This window comes from Mobula hypostoma, chromosome 12 (genome assembly GCF_963921235.1).
Source record: "Mobula hypostoma chromosome 12, sMobHyp1.1, whole genome shotgun sequence".
NCBI classification, from domain to species: domain Eukaryota; kingdom Metazoa; phylum Chordata; class Chondrichthyes; order Myliobatiformes; family Myliobatidae; genus Mobula; species Mobula hypostoma.
The window spans coordinates 33,389,921-33,416,545 of NC_086108.1; the positions used below are offsets into that span (position 1 = coordinate 33,389,921).

At 43.6% G+C, this 26,625-nt stretch overlaps 1 protein-coding gene across 7 annotated transcripts in view; it reads right to left on the reverse strand.

Annotated features, from left to right (window-relative positions):
- Nucleotides 1–581: 581 nt before the first annotated feature.
- The window catches only part of LOC134355130 (coiled-coil domain-containing protein 190), a 33,722-nt gene continuing 7,678 nt past the window's right edge, over nt 582–26,625 (reverse strand). The window contains exons 1-5 of one of the 7 annotated variants that reach the window (XM_063064892.1): nt 21,596–21,862; nt 18,150–18,310; nt 17,825–18,046; nt 16,203–16,356; nt 582–4,138 (exon numbers count right to left, since the gene is read on the reverse strand). In XM_063064892.1, coding sequence (XP_062920962.1) covers nt 3,601–4,138; nt 16,203–16,356; nt 17,825–18,020 — 888 coding nt within the window. In that variant the 5' untranslated portion in view covers nt 18,021–18,046; nt 18,150–18,310; nt 21,596–21,862 and the 3' untranslated portion in view covers nt 582–3,600. Of the gene's footprint in view, nt 4,139–16,202; nt 16,357–17,824; nt 18,068–18,149; nt 18,347–21,595; nt 21,863–26,625 lie in introns of those variants that run through there. The other 6 variants (XM_063064894.1, XM_063064895.1, XM_063064896.1 and 3 more) reach the window with 6 other exon arrangements.

The following is a 26,625-nucleotide window of genomic DNA, read 5'->3' on the forward strand; positions in this document are numbered from 1 at the left end:
GAATCTGTTGGGGTCACCTATTGCATCCGGTGCTCCCGGTGCGGCCTCCTCTACATCGGTGAAACCCGACGCAGATTGGGGGTCCACTTTGTCGAGCAGCTCCACTCCGTCCGCCACAACAGACAGGATCTCCCGGTAGACACCCATTTCAACTCTGCTTCCCATTCCCATTCAGATATGTCCATACATGGCCTCCTCTACTGCCATGCTGAGGCTAAACTCAGGTTAGAGGAGCAACACCTCATATACCGTCTAGGTAGTCTCCAGCCCCTTGGTATGAACATAGAATTCTCCAACTTCCGGTAATTCCCTCCGCCTCCCTTCCTCTATCCCTATTTCACTCTACCCCCTCCCCCAGCTCCCTCATGGTTCCGCCTCCTTCTTCAACCACCCATTGTTTTTAGGGCCATGACGTCAATGCTTCCCGTCCCCCACCCCTTTGTCTTTCAAATTACTGGTCTTTCAACTGAAACTACAAGCATTCTTCAAATCCTTCCCCATCTTTCATTCTTCAGTCCTGGCGAAGGGTTCCGGCCCGAAACGTTGACTCATCATTTGTAACTGATGCTGCCCGACCTGCTGAGTTCATCCAGCATACTGAATGTGTTACTCCAAATATTTTAGCTGTTTTAATACTGTGATGTGGATTTTCTGGTTGAGGCTTCCTGTCTACTAAGTTAAATAAGTAATCATCAGGCTACAGACGATTGGAAACAGTTCTTTCAGTTCATCACTAACCCTACTCTAACACATATATCCTCCCAAAATTCCAAACCGACTCCCTTAGATCAGGTGTTCCCCACCTGGCATCCACGGACTCCTCAGGTAATGGTGGGCGTCCATGGTATGAATAAGGTTAGGAACCCCTTCCTTAGATTCTAACGCTTATCCACACACTAGGGCCAATTTACCTGTACTTCTTGGGAATGTGGGAGGAAACTGGAGCGTCCAGGAAAAACTCAAATAGTCACAAGGACAACGTGTAAAATCTATACAGACATCACCCAGGTCAGGATGGAACCGAAGTCACTAGAGCTGCAGGGTAGCAGGCTAACATCTATGGCCTAGAACTTAGATTCAGCTGAGTCCTTGCCAACAAAAAAAAATGGCGCTACTCCTAATTTTTCCTGCAACCGGAAGGCCACCTACTGGGAAATATAAAACAAAATGAAGTCTGAAAAGGAAATTGGGAATAAAGGAAGGAATGCCTTTGCAGATTAAGTAAGAAGTTGAATAGCAAGTTCCATAGAAATGAAACTCCATTGCTTCAGTTGCTTGGTTTCTGGGCTGGAGAGGTTGACTTGCAATCCAGGAAGCATTAAATAATTTGTTAGCACATTCCAGCTCCATCGGTGATGGAGTAATTGGAAATGACTGTGCCAGGCAGCTACTTCATGAAATTTAAAGAATTTTAAAGGTGGAGTTGCTGCTTTCAAAGTGAGGACAGTGACATGGCACAAAAGGTCCAGCAGATTGTGGAGTTTGTAACTCAAAGGACAACCCTTCATTGCAGGGTGTTCCAGATTAAAGGCCTGGGCAGAAAATCTGGGCCAATCCTATTTACGCCTGTGTTGCCTCTCTAGCGGGTTTCTTACTAACTTCCTGAATGACTTTTTGAGTGATTCCACCATTTTCTGTCATTTCAGTTTTCCAGCATCTACAGTTTTTGACTCATATCTATAATTCAGTAAAGAAAATTGAGCCTAACTGTCTGCTGGCAGTTATGCCTGAGGCTGATATAATATTCCAGCAACCAACCTCCACCCATGGGGCTGTGACACACACTGGGAAACCCAGATGCTGCGCCAAATGTGCAGCAGAATCTTAGTGTATTTGTGCTCAGTTTTTAGACATATTTACATGCACTGTCAACTATGATTCCTTCCACACAAACCATAAAAAGCTGAAGGTTTGTCCAATATATTCAAAGAAGGTATGCTGTCTTTGAGCAGGGTACAGAGCAGAACGACCCTGAGCTGTTCTGACTCACCGAACGAAATAATGGATTCTACATGGTTTAATCAACTTGCACTTCTTTCTGTAGCAAGTATTGTTACATGAAACTGTTCTTGTATTTTCACTTGAATACAGGAGGGGTTTTCTGAGTTGTTTAAAATGGTAACAAGTTATGACAGGTTTGAAACCATGTTCCTCTGCACAGCAGTCAGAGATAGGGGAAATAAGATTAGATTAGATTATGAGGACACGCAGTCCTCATTTATTGTCATTTAGTAATGCATGCATAAAGAAATGATACAATATTCCTCCGGTGTGATATCACAGAAACACAGGGCAGACCAAGACCGAAAAACTGACAAAACCACATAATTATAACATATAGTTACAACAGTGCAAGCAATACCGTAACTTGATGAAGAACAGGCCGTGAGTACGGTAAAAAAAAGTTCAAAGTCTCTCGAAAGTCCCACATCTCACATAGATGGGAGAAGGAAGAAAACTCTCCCTGCCATGCCCGACCATAGTCCGACTCTGAGTCGTCCGAAAACCTCGAGTCTCCAACCAGCCCTCCGACACCGAGCACCATCTCTGCCGAGTGCTTCGACCCCAATCCCGGCCTCCAGCAGCAGGGAAAGCTGAGGATTTTGGGGCCTTCCCTCCGGAGATTCTCGATCACACTGTAGCAGCGGCAGCAAACTGGGCATTTCAAAAGTTTCTCCAGATGTTCCTCTGTGCTTCTCACGGCTGTCTCCATCAAATCAGAATTGTGCCCGGTACCCTATTTAACAAATATGATATCATTTCACCGGAGAGGCTGCGCGCGCTGCGTTGCGCTGCCATCTTCTCCTCTAGCTTTTAGATATAATCTAAAAGCTAGAGCCACCCCCCCTCCCTCCGGAGAAACTCAACAAGCCAAGCAGCATCTATGGAAAAGAGTAAACAGTCGACGTTTTGGGCCATGACCCTTCGTCAGGACTCCTGATTAATTAGTGAGTCACGCTGAACGGTTTCAGCCCAAATGTCAACTATACTCTCTTCCATTGACGCTACCTGGCCTGCTGAGTTCCTCCAGCACGTTGTGTGTGTGTTGCTTGGATTTCCAGCATCTGGAGTTTTTCTTGTCTCTGGATAGCTGGAGATTTCGTTTTAGAGTTTGTGAAAGTTAGATGTCTATTAGCAACAGGGATCTTAGACTTAGGGCAAGAACTCTGCGGCCAAGACTTGGTTAGGGACCTGGCAATGAAAAGGAGACTTAAACAATCAATAGGCTGAGAGACAATGTGCTCTCCAGAGCACCATGCTCAGTCCAGGCTTCAGAACTGTATTTTCCTCTAGTTTTCTATCCCATTGCTGGGGTTCAATTAATCAGTCCTGGGATTGGGAAGAGCATCAGTCCTTTTCTATTCAGTGGAACAAAATGGGGGCAAGATGAGTGTGAAGTGAGCTTGTCTGTCCCAAGGTGACCTCCCACTAACCCCCAAACTCTGTTGGGACCCAGTGTCAGAGGGCACAAGAGACATTGGCCCTGGCACAACGATAGGGGTCAAATCTGGTCCTCTGGGGCAAATGTTATCCAAGGTGGATGTAATAAGTGCGGCAACTATTTTCTCTAATTTTTCAGTCAAATTCTGCAATACTTGTTTAATTTGAATCTGCTCCCATGGAGCTGTTGCCCTTGACATTTTTTGCGTCCTTCACTGTGACGCGTTGGATGGACCCATTGCATTTTCTAAAAATGTCACTGATCGGCAATTCCTTCTCACTGTCGGGTTTGTTTCGGTGTCTAATGTACCGTGCTTTCCTTGCTTCCGCGAAGGCCTCAAGAAAACTGGGCATGGTGTGCATGGTTCTGGGCAACCCATCCGGAGCATAGAACTCGGACCCATCGGGGGAGCTTTCCTGTGCTGCTTGGTTTCCCCTTTCGCTGTCCGTGAATGAGATGGCGGGCTTGGTGACAGGCTGCTTCAAGGTTGACGGACTGGCACTCTCAGTCCTCACTTTTGCATTCAGCTTGGGTGGCGTCAGGGCTTGGACCTCTTCTGCCGCAGCGTGCTTATCGGACTTCTCCTGTTCATCGCTGAACCCACTGAGGAACTCGTTGATCTGTGTCTGCAGAGCGTGAGAGACGCTGGGTGGTATCACAATCCTGGCAGCTTTCACCGGGGAGTAGTTCTGCGCTCTACAATTGTAAGAGAAAGCTGTGAGGAGGAGGAGTAGGCCATCCTGCCATTTGGACCTGCTCTAACATGCATTAAAGTCACGAGTAATCATTCTCCTCAGCACCACCTGCCCTTTCCCCACATTCCTTTAATATCTTTAAAAAGACTTAATTTGATGAACCCAATGGATAAGCCCAGGAAAACAAAGAAGTCCTAGGATTCATCATGCCCTAGGGGAGGAAATTTCTCCTCTCAGTCCTAAACAGCATGTCGCTTATTCTGAGATGGGAGTCCTGGTCCTTGTGTCCTCAACCAGGAGGAACATCCTCCCTTCATCTGGCTTGTCAAACAGTGTAAGTCTTGATGAGATCTCTTCTCATTTCTCTAAACTTCAGAGAGTACGGTCCTGGTTCACTCAGTTTTAGATCACACAACATCCGACTCCCCATCTCCCCCACCCAACAATCTCCCCAATCTCTGTCCTCTACTCTCTCTACAGAAAGTATTTCCCATCTTTGGGCAAGCAGAGCAAAACTGTACACAATACTCCAAATGCAGTTCTGTACAAATGCACTTAGGAATCTTTATCTGATCGGTCAGGATTCGGATTTCCAAGTACCAGGTGACACTTTTTTTGCTTGTGCCAATACAAATATGGTACCTTTAAATTCTGCTTGTTCGGCATTTGAAAAGATCAGTTATATAATGTCCTGTGAGAGGAAATACTAAGTAAGTTTAATGCTCCAATTTTCTCCTGCTGGGGTGGGTGAAGGAGAAGATTGCTAATGTAGAGCTTGATGGACTGAAAGATCTCAACTGGAAATATTGGATATGAAAAGTACATAAAAAGTGTTGAGATACAAGAAATTGCAGATCTTGGCCAAAATAAACACAAAGAGCTGCAGGAACTTGGCAGGTCACACATCATCTGATGCAGGATCTCAGCCTTGAAAGTTAGCTTTCCCATACTTAGCTTTTTCATACTTCTCCTGTTGTTAAGGATGTTTTCAAATATTCTGCAATACAAAATGGGGTCCCTAAGGTTTAGTGAGTCCTGCGATCAGAGACAGATATCAAAGTGGCTGCCTAGATTTACCGGGCCTTTTGAGAGACAACTTTTGCCTGGAAATTCAGTTGCAATGCTATTTTTTTTCATACAGCATAGTTGAATTAGATATATTATAATTACCACTCCTATAACTGCACTTTGAAAAGACTAAAAACATCCTAGTCACTTGGAAATGAGACCACTGAAGCTTTGATGGAGTGGGAATGGTAGGTTGTTGTTGTGTATTTAATATTTCAGAAATATTTGAGAAATCTTGTAAGTATATTGTTTCAATGAGCATTCTTTGTTCTGTATACAATTAATTATGGTTATATGTAAAAACAAATGAATTTCATATGTCGTGATGACACCACGTGATATGTACACACCTCATTTAAAGTAAAGAACTAACTAAGCTCGCATCCCTCGGCTCTCTGTTCCCCTTTAAATTAGTTTAATGTTGGAAGATACAGTAGGGATGAGGTATTTTAAAAATGAACCCGAAATGGCTACTGACCTGTTGAAGTGCAGCAAGATATTCAAGTTAAAAGAAAAGCACAGAAAAGAACAGTCAATGAAAAAAAAAACAGTGCTGCGTGTGCAGAGGGAGTTGAGTTAAAAAAAAAAGGTAAAACGTGGAAGAATTGGTGGGTTCATCAAGGGTGAGTACTAGGTGATAATAATCATGCAAATAATTCAGAAATGGCTGGTTACATCGGAAAGATTGACATGTTCATTTGCTCCACAGATAACTGGCTCATGTATAGTGAGCTAATTGAACAGTATATTGAAGGAAATGAAATAGCCAATGAGAAACAAGTACCAATTTTGCTGAATGCATTAGGTTTAAAGACATACAGTTTACTTCGACGTTTAACTGCTTCAACCAAACCAGCCAAAGTGATCTTTGCTGATACTGTGATAGTAACGTAGGAATATTTAAATTCAAAACTATTGTTAATTGCTTAATGGCTTTCGGTTTCATAAGCAGAATTAAAAAGGAGAGACTATTTCAGCATATGTGGCTGAATTGAAGAAATTGTCTGAGCATTGTCAGTTCAGTGATGGGCTTAATAATGCATTGAGAGATCGTTTAGTTTGTGAAATCTTACAAGAAAGCAATCCAAAATGGGTCCTAACTGAAGTGCAACTTACATTTAAAAGAGCAGTTGTAATTGCTGTATCAATGGAAAGAACAGACAGAGACGCAAATGAGTGGAAGTTAGGACTGAAAGTGAGTGTAAACAGAATTACAACATCTAAACAGAAACCAGCCTGGCTGAAGAAATCAGGTTATCACTGCGGCAGGGGCTCACTTTCACCAGATCACTGCAGATTTAAAGGTGAAACTTACAGAAAATGCAACAAGGTAGGACACATTCAAAGAGTATGATGGGCAGACTAAAATAAATAGATTGTGCAAGAAAGGGAAAAAACTAAAACGTCATGTTACAGTTTCAAAAAGAACACTAATCCACATGCTGTTGAAGAAAAATCTGATTAATAATGAGAGTAACAAAGGACTGGCTAGCCTTGAGATTTCCAGTGTGAAAACTAACAATAGACAAGCAATACAGTTTATTTCTGAAGTGAACAGCAAATTACTTAAAATGGAATTGGACACTGCTTTGGCCATTTCAGTCATTTCACAAAATGAGTCTGATCGGTTCTTCAAAGATTCTGAACTGAAAAGGAAAGGTATGTTGCATCTGGAGTTTCTCTGGTTACGGACGATTTCCCTCCACACCTCTCTGACGTAGTGGGGAACCGTGTATGAGGCAAGTTACAGCAGTGGTTTGCCATTGCCTTCTGCCAGGTGAATTTCCAAAGAGATCACCAGCTCATAACCCAGCACGGATGGAAAGCGTGCAGGGGAGCCAGCTGGATTCGAACTCAGGACCTTTCATCCCAAAGTCTGGCACTGATGCCACTACGCCACCAGCCAGGTCACTGAACTGAAGCCTGTGGCTATCCAACTAACTAGTTATATTGGACAAAAGATAACTTCTCTGGGAATGACATTCATAACAGTGAAATACAACAACTAACAAGCCACATTAAGTTTATATGTGGTAAAAACAGAGGACCAGCATTGTGGTCGCATGATTGGCTGAGACAACCACAACTTGATTGGAGATCCGTACACCAATTGCTTGCCAATCCCATGCAATGAAGCCAACTGAAATCGAATTAAGAAAGATGCTGTATGATGCCACACAAGCGCTCAAGGATGCCATTATAAAACTCAAATATATCAAAGGTAAAATAGTCTTAAATGAAAATGTCACATTCAAGTTTTCAATGTCATCCGCAATAAAGTGAGTTAGATCACATGGAGGCTGCAGGAATTCTTTCCAAGCTTGAGTGGAATGCATGGGCAATGCCAGTGGTCCCAGTAGCCAAGAAGAATGGATCTGCCAGGATCTGTTGTGGTTTGAAGGTTACCATTAGCCTGGTACTGAAAGTACATCAATACCCTCTTCCCACGATAGAGGAGATCTTTGCAAACCGTTCTGGAGGGAAGTACTTCAGCAAAGTGGACCTAGCAGAGGCCTACATACAGATGGAGATGGGAGAAGAGTCCAAAGTGTTTCACACCATGAACACTCTCAAAGGGCTTTATCACTGTAATACACTTATTTTTGGAGTATTATCTGAATCTTCACTTTGGCAGAAAGCTATAGACCAGCTGCTACAAAGCTATCTAGGCAGTCAATGTGACCTGGATGATATCATGGTTACCGGTAACGATGATAAGGAACGTTGTCAACACCTCAAGACAGTGTTAAAAAGAGTAGAAGATTGTGGGCTCAGAGCACTATGTGACAAGTGTGAAATCTTTAAACCAAGCATCACTTACTGTGGTCACATTATTAACGCGCAAGAATTACACAAGTGTGCTGAGAAAATTCAAGCAGTGGTGGATGCCCCAAGGCAAATGGATGTGTCACAGTTGCAGTCCCTTTCAGGATTTGTCAACTACTGTAACAGGTACTTGCCAAACTTGGCTACAGTGCTCCACCCCTTGAACTCATTACTGCAGATTGGGAAGAAATGGCAATGAACAAAGCAGTACGATGTGGCTGTCGAAAGCTAAAGAAAATGGCGATGTCAGGCACTATAGTCACACGTTATGATTCACATGTCCAGTGTAGCTTGACTGTGATGCCTCACCTTATGGTATTAGTCGAGTCATGGCATACGTGCAGTCATGAGTGATGGAAGTGAATGCCCCAAAGCCTTTGCATGACATTTCCTTACAGTTGCAGAGAAGAATTACACACAGACTGACAGAGAGGCCTTGAGTCTCGTTTGGGGTGTTAAATGTTTTAACTAGGACTTGCATGGGAGAGAGTTTACCCTCATTACTGATCATCAACTAATAGTGTCCATTTTCAATCCACAGAAGGTGTTCCCCTAAGAGCAGTAGCCCGAATGCAGAGATGTGCTCTTTTTGTCGGAGGACACAATTACAAGATTAAATTCAAGAAGGTGAGAGGCCTAATCATGGAAATGCTGATGGATTGTCCCACTAACCCCTGGAAAAGAAAAGAATGGAAAAATTTACCAAAAAAAAATTCCTCTTGACGTATTTTCCCTTATGCAAGTTGGAAGTCCCTCTGCTAGGGCAGAGATGATCCAGTAGGAAACTAGAAGAGATTCCACACTGCCTCAGGTCTACATGGCCACCCAGAATGGCTGAAATGTGCAGCAGAAACTCCAGTTCCCTCATTTTCATCAGCAACGAGATGAACGTGCCTATGATGGGACTGCCTTATGTGGGGACTGAGACTCGTTACACCATCCAAGCTGAGAGGTAAGGTGCTGGAGGAGCAACCTGCTGGTCATCTAAGCACGTCTAAATTGAAGACATTGGCTCAAAGCTTGCCATGCACAGTTCAGGATACCAGCACATCCAGAAGCTGCCAAGAGCAGTACCATTCCATCCCCGGGAATGGCCCACATTGCCCTGGCAGAGGATTCATGTGGATTTTGCCGGACCATTCATGGGCACAAATTACTGGATGCAGCTACAAAGTGGCCAGTAGTACTCCCAATACCTCCACTACAACCTCACACACTGTTCGTGTGTTGACAAGCCTTTTCACATGCACTGATGTTCCAGAATACTTAATCAGTGACAATAGGCCACTGTCTGTGACGGAACAGTTTCAGGCATTCCTAAAAATGAATGGGATAAGACATATTACATCTGCACTACGTCACCCAGCTACAAATGACTTGGCAGAAAGTCTTTCCTGAGTCTAAAGAATGCCCTGTGAGATATGTCAGTACCGGCACTGAATCAAAAGCCCACCAATTTCCTCCTTGCATATTGCAATGCAGAACACTCCATAACCAACAACTCACCAGCTCTGCTGTTCCCGGCCCATTCCTTGCATTCATGCTTGGATTCTTCAAACTCAGTCTCTAAAGGAGGACGCAGGACAGGACATACAGCCGAGATAAGTTGAAGTCTCCTCTACAAGAAGGTTTGATGTTTCACTCCTGGGTAAGCAGTCCTGGTGAGGGACTACTGAGGTGATCATAAGTGGGGGCTCGGAAAGATTAAGGACAGAATTGGACCACACCTCTACACAGTGGAGATTGCATCTGATATCACTTGGAGGCAGCACATTGATCAGTTGAGGAAAGAGTCGATCATTAGAGAAGAAAGATGGCTACCGCTGTCAGAATCACTTACTGCAGTCTCTTAGTCAACTCCTACAACCACCACGGAGGAGGCCCCAAAATGTGAGATTGCTTCACAGCCACAACTCTCAGTGGCTAAGCAGAGTAATATCCTTGTCAGGAAAGGCAATATCCCACAAAAGTAAGAAATTAAATCTTTAGGGCTGAATGGAACAATTTAGAATTTACTATGCTGTGGATGTCTGTATAGTGGTGGTAATGTATAGAGTATTGTGTATATGGTTGAGATGCATTCTATATTGAGGTCAAGTTTATAACTAAGCAGGGAGGTGTGTTGTGTATTAAATATTTCAGTAATATTTGAATAATCTTGTAAATAGTTTGCTGGATTCAGCATTATTTGTTGTTTACATCATTCATTATGGTCACATGTCAAAGTATATGAATTAAATACATCATGACATTACCAGGTGACCTGTGGACATCTTGCTTAAAGTAAAGAACAAACTAAACCTTGCACCTCTCAGCTCTCTTGTTTCACTTTGAATTAGTTTAAGTTTTAAAGTTACAAAACATGATAGTGCTCCATCTGACAACCACACAAATCCAGCAGCAATCCAATTCCAGACATGCAAATTTTCCTCTAGGATCATGCAGCAGCTGCAATTATTTTGCATGTCTAGAGTACAAACAATAGAAACTGCAGCTGCTTTTCCCATTGGTTAGCTGGTTGGTGTCCAGTTTCAAACATCCTGGGTATATAGAGAGCATATGTGGGAGGTTTCTTCTCTCTTCCTTTGTTTAAGGCAAGCGGTGCACATGACCATTGGGAAGGTATGCTCTGTGTGTGCTTTTAACTATGTATGTTTGTTGAATGTGTGTTTGATAAATATTCAACTTTGCAGTTTCTGTAACTTGGGAAGCATGAATGTTTGTTCAAATTTTTACTGTTTGTAAATAAATTATTAATATATTTATTCACAGTCAGTGTTTTCTGTCTCACTTGCCAGACACCATTCTCTGTAAACTCTAGACACTGTTGTGCATGAAAATCCCAGGAGATCAGTAGTTCCTGGGATACTCAAACCACCCCATCTGGCACAAACAATCATTCCATGGTCAAAATCACTTAGATTACATTTCTCCCCCTTTCTAATGTTTGGTCTGAACAACAAATGAACCCTATGGACATGTCTGTTTGCTTTTATGCATTGAGTTGCTGCCACATGATTGGCTGATTAGATATTTGCATTAACGAGCAGGTGTACATGTGTACCTAATAAAGTGGCCACTGAGTGTAGTTCCCATGTAAGGAGGAACATGCAGAGAGATGATTAAAACTGCAACGATCTTGGAATTACATATATTTGAGGAGATTAGCGTAAAAGAAGCAGGACATTTCATTTCTAAGGTGCCTTTTATTATCATAGAATTAGCTTAATGTGCTGTGTCAGACAGGAAGCCTGTGGTAGGGTGATAGTGTGATAATTGTTTGATGAAGAATCAATAATCAGTGGCAAATACTGAGACCTAGTGTAAAAACTGGGGCAGACTAGAAAGCTTATCTTCCCAGCAACATGCCATTCAGGAAAGAAGAGAAAGGAAAAGAGGTTAGAGAGACAGCAGTATTAATCAAAGAAACTACTGCAGCACTGGGAAGGGATGCTGCAATTACTAGATTCTGTTTGGTTAGGAATCTTGCAGGAACTCTTACGCTGCAGGGTCTCTATGTAAGACCACAGTGGGAAGAAGTGCAAAAATAGTTGGCAAAATTGACAAGTAGAGACTCAGTTTTATAAAGTTACTCACAAAAAAAGAAAGCCAGCAACTTCTAGGGAGATAGGATGAAAGAGAGTATTGAACCGCAGCAGGTCAGATAGTGCCGATGAAAATGAATAAACAGTTGACATTTTGGGCTGAAACCCTTCTTCAGGTCTGGAAAGGAATAGGGAAGATTCCAGAATAAAAATGTGGTGGGAGGGGAAGGAGGTGAGCTACAGAGTGATAGGTGGAGCCCGGGAGGTGGGGGGCGGAGTTGGGGGGAGAAGGTAAAGGGCTGGAGAGGAAGGACTCAAATAGGAGAGGAGAGTGGACCATGAGCAAAAGGGAAGGAGCAGGGGACCCAGGGGGAAGTGATAGGTAGGTGAGAAGAGGTAAAAGGCCAGAGTGGGGAATTGAAGATGGGAGAGAAAGTATTTTTTTACCAGAAGGAGAAGACAATATTCACCTTCCAGTTAAAAGCCTCCAATCTGATGGCATGAATATCAATTTCTCCATCTGGTAAAAAAAAATTCCAGCCTCCTTCCCTCTTCTATTCCCCACTCAGGCCTCTTACCTCTGACCTACCTGCCTATCATCTTTCCCCAGTGCCTCTCCTCTTTCACTTTCTCTTGTGGTCCACTCTCCTCTCCTATCTGATTCCTGGCTTCACCTATTACTGTCTAGCTAACCTCCTTTCCCTCCACCCCTCCCACCATTTTATTCTGACATCTTCACCCATTCCTTTCCAATCCTGACATATCAACTGTTTATTCAATTCCGCAGATGCTGCCTGACCCGCAGAGTTTCTCCAGCATTGTTGTATGTGTTGCTTTGGATGTCCAGCATCTGCAGAATTTCTCGAGTTTAAATACTGAACCTCGTTTAAATCCAATATTCTTTAAGTAGTATGCATTCCTGGTTGCTTTATTCTAAAAAAAATGGTGAGAAGATATCGGAGAAGTTGAAAAGTAGAATGCTGATACCAGAACTAGAAACATGGACTTGTTAGGCTGAGCTGCCTTTGTTTGCTCTGCATTGTACATAGTTCTATGTAAGTCCATGTAATAGAACCTCATTTGTCTAATGAAAGAAGTTTGAGCAAGCTAGGGCTTTTCCCTTTGGAGTGAAGGAGGATGAGAGGTGACTTTATAGAGGTATATAAAATTATAAAAGGCATAGATTAAAGAGATTTTTAAAGATTAGCTTTATTCGTCACATGTCCATTGAAACATACAGTGAACTGCACCCTTTGTGTCAAATCAAATCATGGAGGATTGTGCTGGGCAGCCAGCAAGTGTCACCATGCTTCCAGTGCCAATATAGCATGCCCACAACTCACCGTACATCTTTGGAAAGTGGGAGGAAACCAGAGCACCCGGAGGAAACCCTTGTAGTCACGGGGAGAGTGCACAAACTCCTTGCAGGCAGTAGTGAGAATTGAACCCCGATCAGTGATCGCTGGTGCTTTAAAGCAATGCACTGACACTATGCTACATGCTGCCACACCTTGAATATCAATAGAGTGGACAGCCAGTACCTTGTCCCAGGACAGCAAAGGTGATAACTAGAGGGCTTCCTTTTAATCTGAGTGGAGGAAAGTTCAGAGAAGATGTCAGCGGTAGGTTCTTTACACAGAGTGGTATATGCCTGTAATGCACTGCCAGGTTGTTGGTGGGGCCTGATATATTCTTTCTTTCATTATGTGCTGTGTCGTATGACGTAGGCAATCTTGGTCTTTCCACGACAATGATTGATTTTGGCAAATTTTTCTGCTGAGGTGGTTTGCCATTGCCTTCTACTGGGCAGTGTCTTTACTAGACAGGTGACCCCAGCCATTATCAATACTCTCCAGGGATTGTCTGCCTGGCATCAGTGGTCGCATAACCAGGACTTGTGATATGCACTGGCTGCTCTAAGACCATCCACCACCTCCTCTCATGGCTTCATGTGACCCTAATCGGAGGTCTAAGCAGGTACTGCACCTTCCCCAGTGGTGGCCTGCAGGCTAGCAGAGGGTCGGAACACCTTACACCTCCTTTGTTAGAGATGTATCTCCACCGCACCACCCTCTGACAGATTTGGGGCACTCTTAGATAGCCATATGGATGAAAGAAAACTGGAGGAGTGTAGGCTATGCAAGGGGGAAGGGTTAGAGTGATTCTAGAGCAGAGCAAAGGGTTGGCACAGCTTTGTAAGCCATAGGGCCCATACTGTGCTCTATATTTCTATGTGCTATGCTTCTGTAACTACAAGATATGGTAATGGGGAAATTTAATCATCCTAATTAGGAACAATAGCAGTTTAGTAACAAAAAGGGAATGGAACTCCTGGAAGAAGGAACTCATATTCGATGTGGTTATGTGAAATGAAATGGAACAAATTTTAATGAGAGATCACTTAGGGGACATTGATCATTATATATTTAAATGCAGCATATAATTGTGGAAACATGCAAAGAACTGTCCAGTACTGTATACGATAAGTTAACAGGGTGAGGTTAACTTCAGGGGATCAGAAAAGGATCTGTCTCTGGCTTTAGGCAAATTGTTATCAAAAATAGGAGGTTTCCAAAAATGTTGATTAGATACAAAAACTACATATTTAAATTTTTTGTTGAGGACGTAGCTTGTTTAACTCGTGAGAGACATGAGGGAAATGCATCCAAAATTAAAGTTTCTTGAATGATGTAATTGGGAATAAGAATGGGAAAAGGAGGCTCCTGACAATATTAAGATTCATACTCAAAGAGACAACTTGAAAATAAAAAGTACAAATTACCTCTGCAAATGGAATAACGATAGTGGCAATGAGAGAATAGTTTGGTGGCAAACATGAAAAGCAACATAAAAGACTTTCCTTAAACAAACAGCAAGAATATGGTTATAGTGCAGATAAAGGAAAAACAGAACTGATCAGAGATCAAAGAGGAGACATGGAGGCCAAGGACAAAGCAAAGGTACCCCAGTATTACCCTGAATTGTATCTGCACAGGGACAGAAAACAATTCAAAGTTACAGTTAAAATGAAGAGCTGGTAGTGAAACTTCCTCAGCGTCTCGGTCCAAAACATCGACTGTACTCTTCCATAGCTGCTGACTGGCTCGCTGGGTTCCTCCAGCATTTTGTGTGTGCTGCTTGGATTTCCAGCATCTGCAGACTTTCTCTTGTTTGGTAGTGAAACTGGATTGAATATGAACTGATAAAATGTGGCTATTCTCAAAGTAGAAAAGTCAACTTGTCTACACTAATGTATCCCATGTCACTGAATCTGGAAAGTATAGAGGGTTTGGCTGAAACCAAGAAACATAGAAAATAGAAGCAGGCATCCCATATGCTAATATATCAATACCTTACTCCCTCTCTCTACCCATATTTCTTGATGTGTTTCTGTCTAGAAATGTATCTATTTTAATTCATTCTTTAAAACATCCAGAAAAATGAGAATGGTTCTAGAAACTGGAGCATGGCAATTTATAGATGGAAAGATGGATAAACCTGACAACTACAGGCCAATCAGCATAACAAAGCTCTTTTTTAATCTATTTATTTGCACTCCTGAACATCACTGCCATGGCCAGTAACTACTGTTCATCCCTTAATTTTCCATGAATGAATTAGCCTACCACTTTGTAGAGATCTGTTTTTACTTTGACACAAAAGAGTCTTCTTCTGTTGATCAGTGTCAAAAAGAGCCAAATTAAATCAACTGTGATTCAATGTTGTAAAACAATAAAACATGAAAACTTCCGGGGGGGGGGGGGGATGTGGTGAATGCTTTTTCTAGGCACTGTAGATAGGCACGAAAGTCAGCATTGACACGATGGGCCGAAGAGCAATTGTTATATACTTTTCAACTCTAATAGTCTAATAAAATGGTTAAGTTTATGTTTAATAGGTTAGTTGGCCACTGTCAGTTGCCTATAATGTGCAGCTGAGTGGTAGAATCTGCGGGAAATTGATGGGAATGTAGGAAAAATAAACTGGGATTATTGTAGAATTAGGTGTTTGATGACTTGGACTTGGAGAGCTGAAGGGCCTGTTTTGGTTCAGTATGATTCTCTGACACTAAATATGTGAAAACAAGCATACAGGACAAAACAAATTGCTATTTGGTTAGGTAGTAACTAATAAATGTATGTCAGCATGGATTTCATGAAAACAATCCCGCCAAGCAAGTTTTCTAATCACCCTAATGAGTGACGGTACCAGTGGCCATTTCAGATGTGTGACCATCAAGGCCTGGGGCAATAATAAATGGGCACTGGAAATGTTTCACCTGTGAACAAACCCTTGTCCACGAGATGGGTGGGAGATGGAGCAATCAAGGCGTGGAGACCAGTGTGCAATCAGTGGGTGGCCAGCGGAAGCAGCCATCTAGACCCAGTGTGGTCCACGCTCATATTTACTCATGGTGGACCAACCCTGTCATTGTCAACCTTAACCGACATGTGTGGAAATGTCAGTCCCAGTTTCCACATCAGATGAGCGGAATATACAGGCTGAAGAATCCCTTTGGCTAAGTACCTAAAAATCCTTAGGTCTGAAACTAAAACAAATCCTGCTAACATTATTGAATTACAGGTTCAAAATGTTGAGCGCAAAATCAGGTAAATATTTTGCTACCTGATTCTTTCTGATGCCAAGATGAAGCTTCTGTCCTTTGCAGGTGGTTTGACGAGTGAAACTTTGTTGCCGAAGTCAGGGCTTTCCTTAACTGCAGTGTTAGTATCTGGGCGTAGCTTTCCGAAACAGCTTACTGCCTTCTTCTTAGAATACCCTGGGGAAAATCCAACAAGTTATGAACAGATAGGGAATAATCACCAGATGACAGGCTCACAACCTTGCATCCTGTCCTCAGATTCACTTGGATCATATGTTGACGCCTTTCTCCCTTCCCTGGATCTCTCTGACTCTATCACAGGTGATAAACATCTGGAGCTGTTTACTATAAACCTACTACTTCCTACAGCTACCTTACCAAACACAGATGCTGCTCAACCCTCTGGGTTCCTCCAGTAGTCTTTTAGTTGCTCCAGGAAGTAGAAACATTCCATGGACTGTGCTGAAAGAATCTCAGGTGAAGTTGGGAGAGACTTGGACATTTCAGCAGACCCTTGTTTGTCATACGTATAAGAAACGTAGGACTGGTAGTGACCGCAGTAAACGGAACCAATAGCTGAAATGGCTTAAGGAAGAGGAAGCATAAGATGGTCTGGTCAGTCAATGCAAGGGTATGGAAAGGGGACACCTAATGAGGGATGTACAGGACACTGATCTCCAGGGTCGAAACCTCTCTGAGGTGCTAAGGGGCTGCAATTTTTGTTAAAGGAACGTACAGTAATAAGTAGTAGCTCTAGCACAGTATTTCAATATCCATTATAAAAAAGTGGAACACAGGTTGAAAGTAAAATGAAAATTTAGAACTGATATCAGAATGCACTTGTTGACACATTAGTGAGCAATGCCTGGCACAACGCCAGTCACAGACCCACTAAGTAAACAATTAAACAGTGTAGTGGAGAAAGATTTTGCTCGGCATTCCTTCGGTTTAATTACCTTGCTATCTGAACGATACACCCACTGGGCAAGCAGTGGGATGTGGCAACAATCAGGCCATTTCACATACTCTTGAATTATTTCAGAGCAGTGGTGTATAACTTACATATCGTTCAGGGGTTAGCTGCATGATGTAATGGGAACTCCAGATTGCTGAGGGAAGGTATTCCACTTGGTTTCCAAATCTTATAGTTCAGTAATGATTAAGGCTTGATTAGAATCACCTGAAGGTTGTAAAATAAATTCCTGTACTAGCAACTTCCAAATTATACATGTACAGTTTAAGTTTTAAAAAAATATGGGGAAGAAGTGGTTAAATGCGAGCATGATCTGGCTTTCAAATTTCTGGAATCTTCAGGATGCAATGTGTCAATAGTAAAGGAAGAGAATGCTGGACACACTCAGCAGGCCAGGCAGCATCTGTGGAGAGAGTAGAACAGTTATCTGTCTCCCAGCTGCAGAGTCTGAGAGTGCACACGAAATGGAACAAAGAGGTGTAGAGAATGTAACAGAAGGGAAATTAAAGGAAGAGTGGTGTTATATCTTTGTAAGATAAAAACAGTAAGACAGTTGGCATGTGGTTGTTTAACTTTGCCACTAGAAATGAACCAGAGTGAACTGTCTCTGCCCAGTGGCAACTTCAGGACATCCAATGTGTGAATTTCTCTATCTTAGCAAGGGCAACCTACCATTTTTTATCGTGATAAGATCTCTCTGGACACGTTGCTGTTCCTTCATCATTCTGTTGATACAATAAAACCTCGCCTCCTCCAAGTCGTGAAGTCCATTCCTGAGTCTAGTTTCTGCACGCTTGGATTCACGCCTCTCTGTCTCCAGCCACTTCGCTACGTCTCCCTCCAAAGCGTGCGACTTAAGGCGTTGCATTTTCCCTGCTGAAGCTGCAAGAGAAGCTTTAGCAGCCAGAAGCCATGCTGGCAGATTAACACACATATAAAAGCTATCCTATAAAAATATCAAATGCAATCTTGATCACAGTGCAGCAGCAGAATTTACCTTCAGCTTATTTGGTGATCGAGACTACAGACACGGTGTTTTTGAAAAGAAATGAAGGAAATGTGGGAGCAGTGTTAGTCCATTCAGTGCCCAGCATTCCAGCATTCAGTTGCCTTGTGGTTGATCTGCAGCCTACCTGGCTGAATTGCCTTTGTTAGGTTCTGTGCAGCCAAATCAGTGAATAAAAATCAACCAAACTGTAGACAGATTCATAAGCAATACAGTGAGAAAGCAGTTCCTATAACCCACCGATTCCACACTGACCAACAAGCATCTGCTCACACTCAGCCCACATTAATCCTACTATTTATTTTCCCTGCATTTCTCAGCAATTTCCAGATGCGACGTCTCAACATGAAACACTGGCCAGCACTTTAACTCCACAGATGCTGCTTGACCTGCTGAGTTCCTCTGTCAATGTGAGTTTTTGCTCTCATCAATTCTCGACCGACACGCCCACTCGCTTACACACTAGTGGCAATTTAAAGTGGTCAATTAAGCTACTGATATGCAGACCTTAGGAACGTGGGAGGAAGCCAGAGCCAGCGGAATGGTCACAGGAGAACGTGCAAACTCTGCACAGTCAGCACCAGAAGTCAGGATTGAACCCGCGTCTGTGGCAAAGGCACTGAAATTACTCGGATGAGGCAGTAGCTATGGAGGGGTGCAGATCCAAGTGTGCAGCAGACACTTTGTTTCTCCCTCCACAGTGGCTGCCTGAACTATGAGCTATTTTCAGCAATTACATTTCTGACATTAAAGTCAGCCAGTCTCACCTGACGTTTCCGAGTGATAGCCTTTGTGGATCTTTTGTTTTGGGAGACAGCTGTAGGGAATTGCTTCTACAGATCATCAATATAGGACCTCGCTTATAACTTCAAGCTATCCTCCCACATCCAGGATTCCTCAAGCCCAGGGAGATTCTCTAGGATAATGCTCTCCATCATCTTAACAGTTCCAAGTAGATCATTCTAACTTCCTAAGACCAGGCAAAGGGAAATCGCCTCAAAGTGTCACTTGCTCTGAGCTTAATTTGGTTTGGTGAAACTGAACTGCACCATCTTAAAGGCCAGTATATCCTTCAAGTTTACAACTTGGTGCTTTCAGCCCCTTGTACATCTGTTCCTTTGAGAAGGCCAACACTCTACCGACCGTTTCAGTTAGAGTAGGATCTTTAACTGGAGGAAGAAAGGAGGGTTTTGTGTCTCTTTTTTTGGGAAGGAAGTGGGGAAAGCCCCAATAATTCTCTGGGGGCTACAGTAATCAAACAGAGTGAATTGACTGGGAATAGGAGGAAGTGGGGACATTGTAAAGGCCCAAGAATTGAGACCAATACTCACCTGGATGAAGGAAACTGACTGGGATTCAGATTGGAGAGCAGTGGCACCATGAAACCAGAGGCTTGCGCTCAGCAAGGACAGTGAACTGACCAGGAGGAGCAATGTAGGAATGGCAGAGGAGATGGAAGCTTGAAGCTGCACTCACTCAAGAGGAGTAAACTGACCTGGACCAGGAAGGGAATGGGGATGGTAATGAGGGCTGAGACCCCCCCCCGCCCCCAGTCAGCACTTATCCCTAGTGAGCTGACTAGGTGAAGGAGGAGAGCACACCTGAAGCTCTGAGACAATCTGAGACAGCACTCCCTTCAGAGGAGGGCACTCCATGTGGCTGGGAAGTAACAAGACAGTGACATCACAGGGCAGCTTGTGGCTGATTATTTGGTAAATATGACAGGTTTACTTCTATCTCAAGGAATTGAACTGGAAAATAGAACGGAAATTACATTATCTCGTTAAGAGTCGTCATCATTTTGTGCTTTGTTGTATGACGTGGGTGGTCATGGTCTATCCACGACCATGATTGCTCTTGGCAAATTTTTTCTCCATGAATGGTTTGCTATTGCCTTCTACTGGACAGTGACTTTACAAGATGAGTGACATTAGCCATTATCAGTACTCTTCAGAGGTGGTCTGCCTGGCGTCAGTAGTCGCAGAACCAGGACTTGTGATATGCAGCAGCTGCTCATAACAAGCGTCCACCACCTGTCCCCATGGCTTCACGCTACCCTGATCAGAGGGCTCAGCATGTGCTATACCTTGACCAAGGCTGACATGCAGGCCAGCGGAGGGAAGGACTGCCTTATCTCTCCTTTGGTGGAGACATATCTCCATCCTGCTACCCAAGTATTAACAGTTCCAATTAGATCATTCCCAATTTCCTAAGACTCCTCAATGCATCGTTTGTTCCGAACATAGTCTTATTAGTTCTGGCATTATTTGATGACTCAGAACTCAACCACCTTGACGGTTAATATATCCTCCAAGTTTACAACCTGGTGCTTTCAGCTCTTTGTACCTTTGAGAAATCCAACACTCTACTGACCTTTTCAGTCATTTGTAGGTAGTTAGAGTAGGATCTTTCGCTGGAGGAAGAAAGGAGAGTTTGGGGTCTTCTTTGGGAAGGAAAGGGGAAAGCAAATTAACAAATCTAAAATAATTGATTAATGCAGTCTGGGGCGAATCGAACCTGTGACTAAAGAAGAAAGGATTCAGATACCATCTAGAACAGGGGTTCCCAACCTGGGGTCTATGGAGCCCTTGCTTAATGGTATTGGTCTATGGCATGAAAATAAAGCTTGGAAACCCTGGTCTAGAAGCACTACCTACAGGAGAGAAAAAAATGAGGCTAGCCAGAGTTCCCCAGAAGAGGCAGAGGGAACAATGAAGCAGAGAACAGAGAACTTGATTAATCCAAGTGTAAAATCCAGGTAAATACAAAGAGATCGGAGCCAAATATTAATGGAGTTAAAAACTGACCAAGGTACAAATGACATGCTTGATTCAAACACATCTAATTCTCATACCAGTTTAAATTATACTTTAGTCTTTGTATGCTTTAGATCACAGTTTCATGTTTGACAGTTCTCTGTAAGTGTAAACTTGTTACAGAGAGCACCAGACTGAGGAACTCTCAGGGGTATACAACAGGCACTATGGTACTTAGGGAGCATTTGTAGAAGTTGAATACTGGTGAGTTTTCAGCTACTGCTCACTATCAAAGCCTGCTGAATTTCAAAACCACATCAAACCTGGGCTCCCCTCAGATCCCATCTCAGCTAAATGTCCAGCTGTGCGGCACCTGCATTTTATGTTACAACCGGGGCCTGGGACTGTTGGAAGGAATGTGGGGCACTTCACCCCAGTTGTTCACCCATCCTTGCAACCTTCCCCGCAACTGATTAGTAAAGTGATCAATAAAAATGAAGCTAATAGGACCGGTAGTCAGAACATTTGAATTAAACATCAGTCAACCACATTTATACATAATGGGGACAATCTATAAAAGTAAACATTTCAAATAATTAGTAAACAAGGAGTTGACACAAAGAGGAATGGAAGTGCAAATATTACGCTGGGGATCCGCCTTCTCCAGGAACCTGTACTTACCCAGGCGCGGGGAGAAATAAAGGATACCGAAGCGCAGCTCGACTCCTTCTCGCCGGTGCTACCCGGGATAAGTTGGGGCAGATTCAGCGGGGTGAGCTCCGTGTGCAGTGCTTTCCCGGCCGGTCCAGACCCTTTCATTCACCCGCAGCTGCCGACGGCAGACCTGGTCCGAACCAGCTCCTCCCCGGCTAGCGGCTTTTTAAGTTAACCGTTGCTACTGGGAACAAGGCATCCGTCAAACTTTGACAGCGGCCCTTTATTGCTTCCTTAGTCGAGCTCACGCTATCGAAAGTAGTGTGTGTGTGTGTGTGTGTGTCTCTGCAGCTGGGGTGGGGGGGGCGGGTGTTGTGGGGGCTGGGGAAAGGTCCAAGTTTTTGAACATGACACTCGAGGACTCTTGGTTAATAAAAGCATAGTAACTGCAAAAGTTAAAAAAAAAGCAGATTTGTTTTTGCTGCAATAAGAAACAGAAAATGCGTCAGTCTGCAGGGTAATGAAACATTAATTCTGTTCACTTTCCGTGGTGCTGTCCGACCAGTTGAATGTTTCCCGCATTTTAGAGTCAGTTAGTCATAGAGCACGAAAACCATGCATACCAGGGTGCCCACCTGAACCACACCGATTTGCCTGCGTTTAGCCTGTGTCCCGCAACCTTCCGATCCATATACACACAAATACAGTTCAAATGTTGTATTTGTACCTGCCTCATCTCTTCTGACTTTCTGATTTTACTTCAGATTGGTAATGTCTGCAGTTCCCTTTTGGTGTTCAGTGTGTGCTGTATAAACACTCCCCTCAGCAAGAGGTGTCGAGAAGGTGGCACACCTGCTGGAACCACCGCCTCACAACATCAGGGTACGGCCTTGGGTGCTGTCTGGGTGGAGTCTGTACACTCTCTGCGTGGGAGAAATGTGGGGTTTCCTCCTATTCGCCTCAAAGCTCAAAAGTGTGAGGAGGATTAGTGTAAATGGGTGTACTTGGTGGGAGGGGTATCACCCCTGCTGAAGGGGCTTGTGGTGTCCATTCAGGGGGAGTTCGCTCACCTCTGGTCCCCACCTGACACTCAGCATGTGACCGGCGGACTGGGTGGATGAGATTCAATGGCTAGGAAGGTGGTTTTGCAATGCTCCGTGAAGAACAAAGGGTATGATAAGACAGAGAAGACGTCAAGGTCATCCTCTGCAACCCAGTTTGTGACGCTTGTTGGACTTCTGAGGTCAAGGGAGTGGAAATACCCCAGTGCAATGGCTTTTGCTCTTTAAGAACTCTCCGGCACAGGTTTCCTGACATCATCAGACATGACGCACAACTGTCACCAAGTGTAAATGAGGGGCTGATGGCTAGCTTAACTTAATGTGCCAAAAGGCATGTTTTTGTGCTTCATAACCAGAACTCTAAGAACTTTAGTTGCTCACAAAGCCTAGTTCTGCCATTTCAGATCCTCAGCACTTGTCATATGGTGGAGGATAAAGGCAGGCCCAAATGCAGGACACAGACACTGAAGAACTGGGAACTGGACTGGACTAGAGTTAGGGACAGGACTGAACACAGACTAGGAGCTGGGACAGGAACACAGACTTGGGCTAGGACTTTGGCTGGGAAAGCGGGACCAGGATAAGGAACTGGGAACTAGGAGCCTGGATTTGGACTCCGAGCCAGAGACTGGACAAGGACCCAGAACCTGGGTCTTGACTCAGTCTTGGACCCCGGAACTAGGCGAGGACATGACGTGGCTACAGGACTGGACATGGCTTGGGTTCTTCAAGGCTTGGCTACAGGACTAGGCGAGGCCTGGGTTCTTCAAGGCTTGGGTACGGACACCAAGCCAGAGACTGGGCAAGGACCCAGAACCTGGGTCTTGACACGGGCTCGGACTCCGGAACTACGCGAAGACATGACGTGGCTACAGGACTGGATGAGGCTTGGAATCTTCAAGGCTTTCCTGGGCAGGACGGGGTACTCCTTCTTGGAATGCAGGGCCAGGATCCTTTCTAAGACGCCGGGCCGGGATGCTTACTAGGACACTGGACTGGGATGACTGCTGAGGTAAACCACAGAGAAAACTGTCAGGGATTCAGATGGAAAGGGGAAGGGAACAGACTGGCCTCAGGGTAACGGCAAAGACCGGCCTAACTTACCCCACGGAGGCAAGAACAGGAAGGGAGCTCAATCCGGGTTGGCACCGAGTCTCGGGGCGGCCAGCAACCTTGGCAGGCTACGGAAACAGCCGAGTCCATATCCAGCTCAGAGTGGCAGACGGCCACTCAGCTGGCCCCGGAAACAGCCAAATCCATACCACGATGACTGCTCCGACTAGAGACAAGGCTCCATGAAGCGGTGGTCCTCCAACCAGGCCTAGAGATTACGAATTGCTGCTCTAGCCTTTCACCGGCGGGTTGCTCCAAGGGGATACTGACAGGACAAACCAGCACCCACACTTCTTCTTCTTGTGTTGTTTTATGGCGGTTGGCAAACCGGCTTTTCGGTGCATTACCGCCACCTGTTAGGCTTGTGTTGTTCCAACCAAATATGTCCTGGAGTACTCTACTTTAGATAATCTAGTTCAGCCTGCAGATCTCTACTTGCATCACTCTGTAGTAGCAATTCCTCGTGAATGCTTTATGCGCTCATTAGATAATGCCACAAACTGCTATTCTTCCCTAATTTTGTCACATGGTTTTCAAGTAGCTGCATTACCTCAATTACATTGATTTCATCTGCATCATTTGTAAGACTAAAATCTTGTTAAAGAATATTAGTTATCGCACATTTAACTTTTAAAATTGCTGTTTTTCAAGTCTTACTGCTTTTTTCAGGTTTTCCTTTTCTTGGATTGTAGCCTGCAGTTGTTTACTGAGATCTCGGAGTTCTTCTTCATTTGTTTCCACGTTTTCATTTTATAATCTGAATGTAGATAATTCACTTTGCAACAAATTCCTTTTCCTTTTGTAACTTTGTAATAAGCTCCTCCATTTTCCAATCCCTTTTCCAACTCAGTTGTTCTTGTTGAGTACTTCTGTTTGTTGGAGTTCTGCACATTTACCCTGGGTTTCAAACCATGTTTCTTGTATACATAAAATCTGAGGTTTTTCCTTAAGTTCTGATACATATTTCTTAAATTCTTGACCATTTGCGATAAGTATACTGCCATTAAGATTCCATCTCCCCTGCCTGTGATCTGCTCGATCCTCCATTCAGCATTTCTTTGACTTCTTCCCACCTAATCCCTGTAATACCAAGATATTTTTCTGCAGACTTGACTATATTTTTAATTTTTTTCAGTTCTTTTTCTTGTTTGTGCTGAACAGTTAATTGCATCTACCATAAATGGTACGAAATTCTTTCTACTCATTATTAGTGTATCCTTATTTTTCATATTACAGCCCTCACAGTTCACCAGTTTATTATTCCCTGTATCTGTTTGCTTGATAGCCTTCTTTTCAGCAAATCCTTTCACTGCCTCTGCATAACTGATCCTTGAGTTACTTTTACAAATTGTATCTCAGCTGCCTTCTTGCTATAAATGTACCCTCGATAAGCTGCACTGTGTTCCTCGCTAGCATTTCAGCCTAGCTCCTGCCTCACATTTCCCGTATTCATTTGCTCCAGCACATCTCCTACATCTTTGTTTTCCTCTGCAGACCGCCACAATGTGCCTGAATTTCTGATATTTATAGCATCATAAAGGCGGTGGTATATATATATTTTAACCGCATAACACAGATACCCTAATTAAATGTTAGTCAGCAACTTCTCTTCATTAAAGTTAATCATTACCGATAAACTATCACACTTTTTCCCATTTCTTGTAGCTTTCAAACATTTGTCCTCAATAATTTTTGCTCCTTTCACGTTCTGTTTAATTTCATCCATAGTAACTTTTGTTGGTTTCCCCAAAATAACTCCTCTAGTTCCCTTTCTATTGTTGGGTATTGAGTTTTGTAATTTTTGCCATCTATTTTATTTAATCTTATCACTTTGCCTTGCGAACACTATACCAACAAATCACTAATAGCGATCCATTTCGTAAAATCTTTGCTCTTTTGATCTTGCCTATAAATTTGTTGAATACCTTCGTCAAATGATTCGGGTTCCAATCTCCAAAAGACGCCCCGTCTTCGCACAGTTTTATAATTGCTTTAATCTCATCTCCTTTCCATTGTTTTGGTGTCCTGTTTTGATCATCCGCTGATTCCTCAGAGTTTGAAATCTCATACCTCTGTTTTCTTTTCTTACTCTTTCCATTCCGTTCCTCTTTCCCGCCATCCTCCATCTCTAGTTCACTTCCACTCTCGCCAAAAACTTCCTTCAACAGCTTGGCTCTTTTTCTCCGATTTTTTTTTTCTTTTTTCCTCCAGTTTTCATCCCCAGCATCCACACTTGAGCCCAGGGCCACTTATATTCCCAGCTCCAAGACGAGCATCAGATGCTGATGATTAAGCCCAACTGAAACAAGGGACAGTCGGAAGACCCGGAGTCTGTGGACTGGACTGTGAACTGGAATGCTGACTTCACAGACCGGACCATGACAGCACTCTTGTTATAAGCCCAGAGCCTGGACAGGGAGTACTCTATACACACAAATTCCAAAGCAGTAGCATTGGATGACGAGGCTATTAAACACAGCAAGGTACTGAGTTTCATTTTGAGAGAAATGTAATTCAAAATCAGAATGGCTTCCATAACTTGTAATTAGTTGTCCCTCTCCGTTAGGCTGAAAGCCTTCAATGCACAATTTGACGGAATGAATGATATGACATTGACGAAAGCTCCTTCTCCCCCCTGAGGAATGGGCTCCTGGTCTGGCTGCAGTTGAGGTGAAGCGGGTCCTAGCCAGGGTAAACCCACGAAATGCTGTAGGGCTGGACGATATACCTGGGCAGCTGCTGAGGGGTTGTTCAGCCAGCTAACAGAAGTCTGGACGGACATGTTTGATATCTCTCTGTAGCAATTCACTGACCCTGCAGGCTTCAAGGCAGCCACCATTATTTCAGTGCCCAACAGAGCGATTGTAACTGGTCAAAATGATT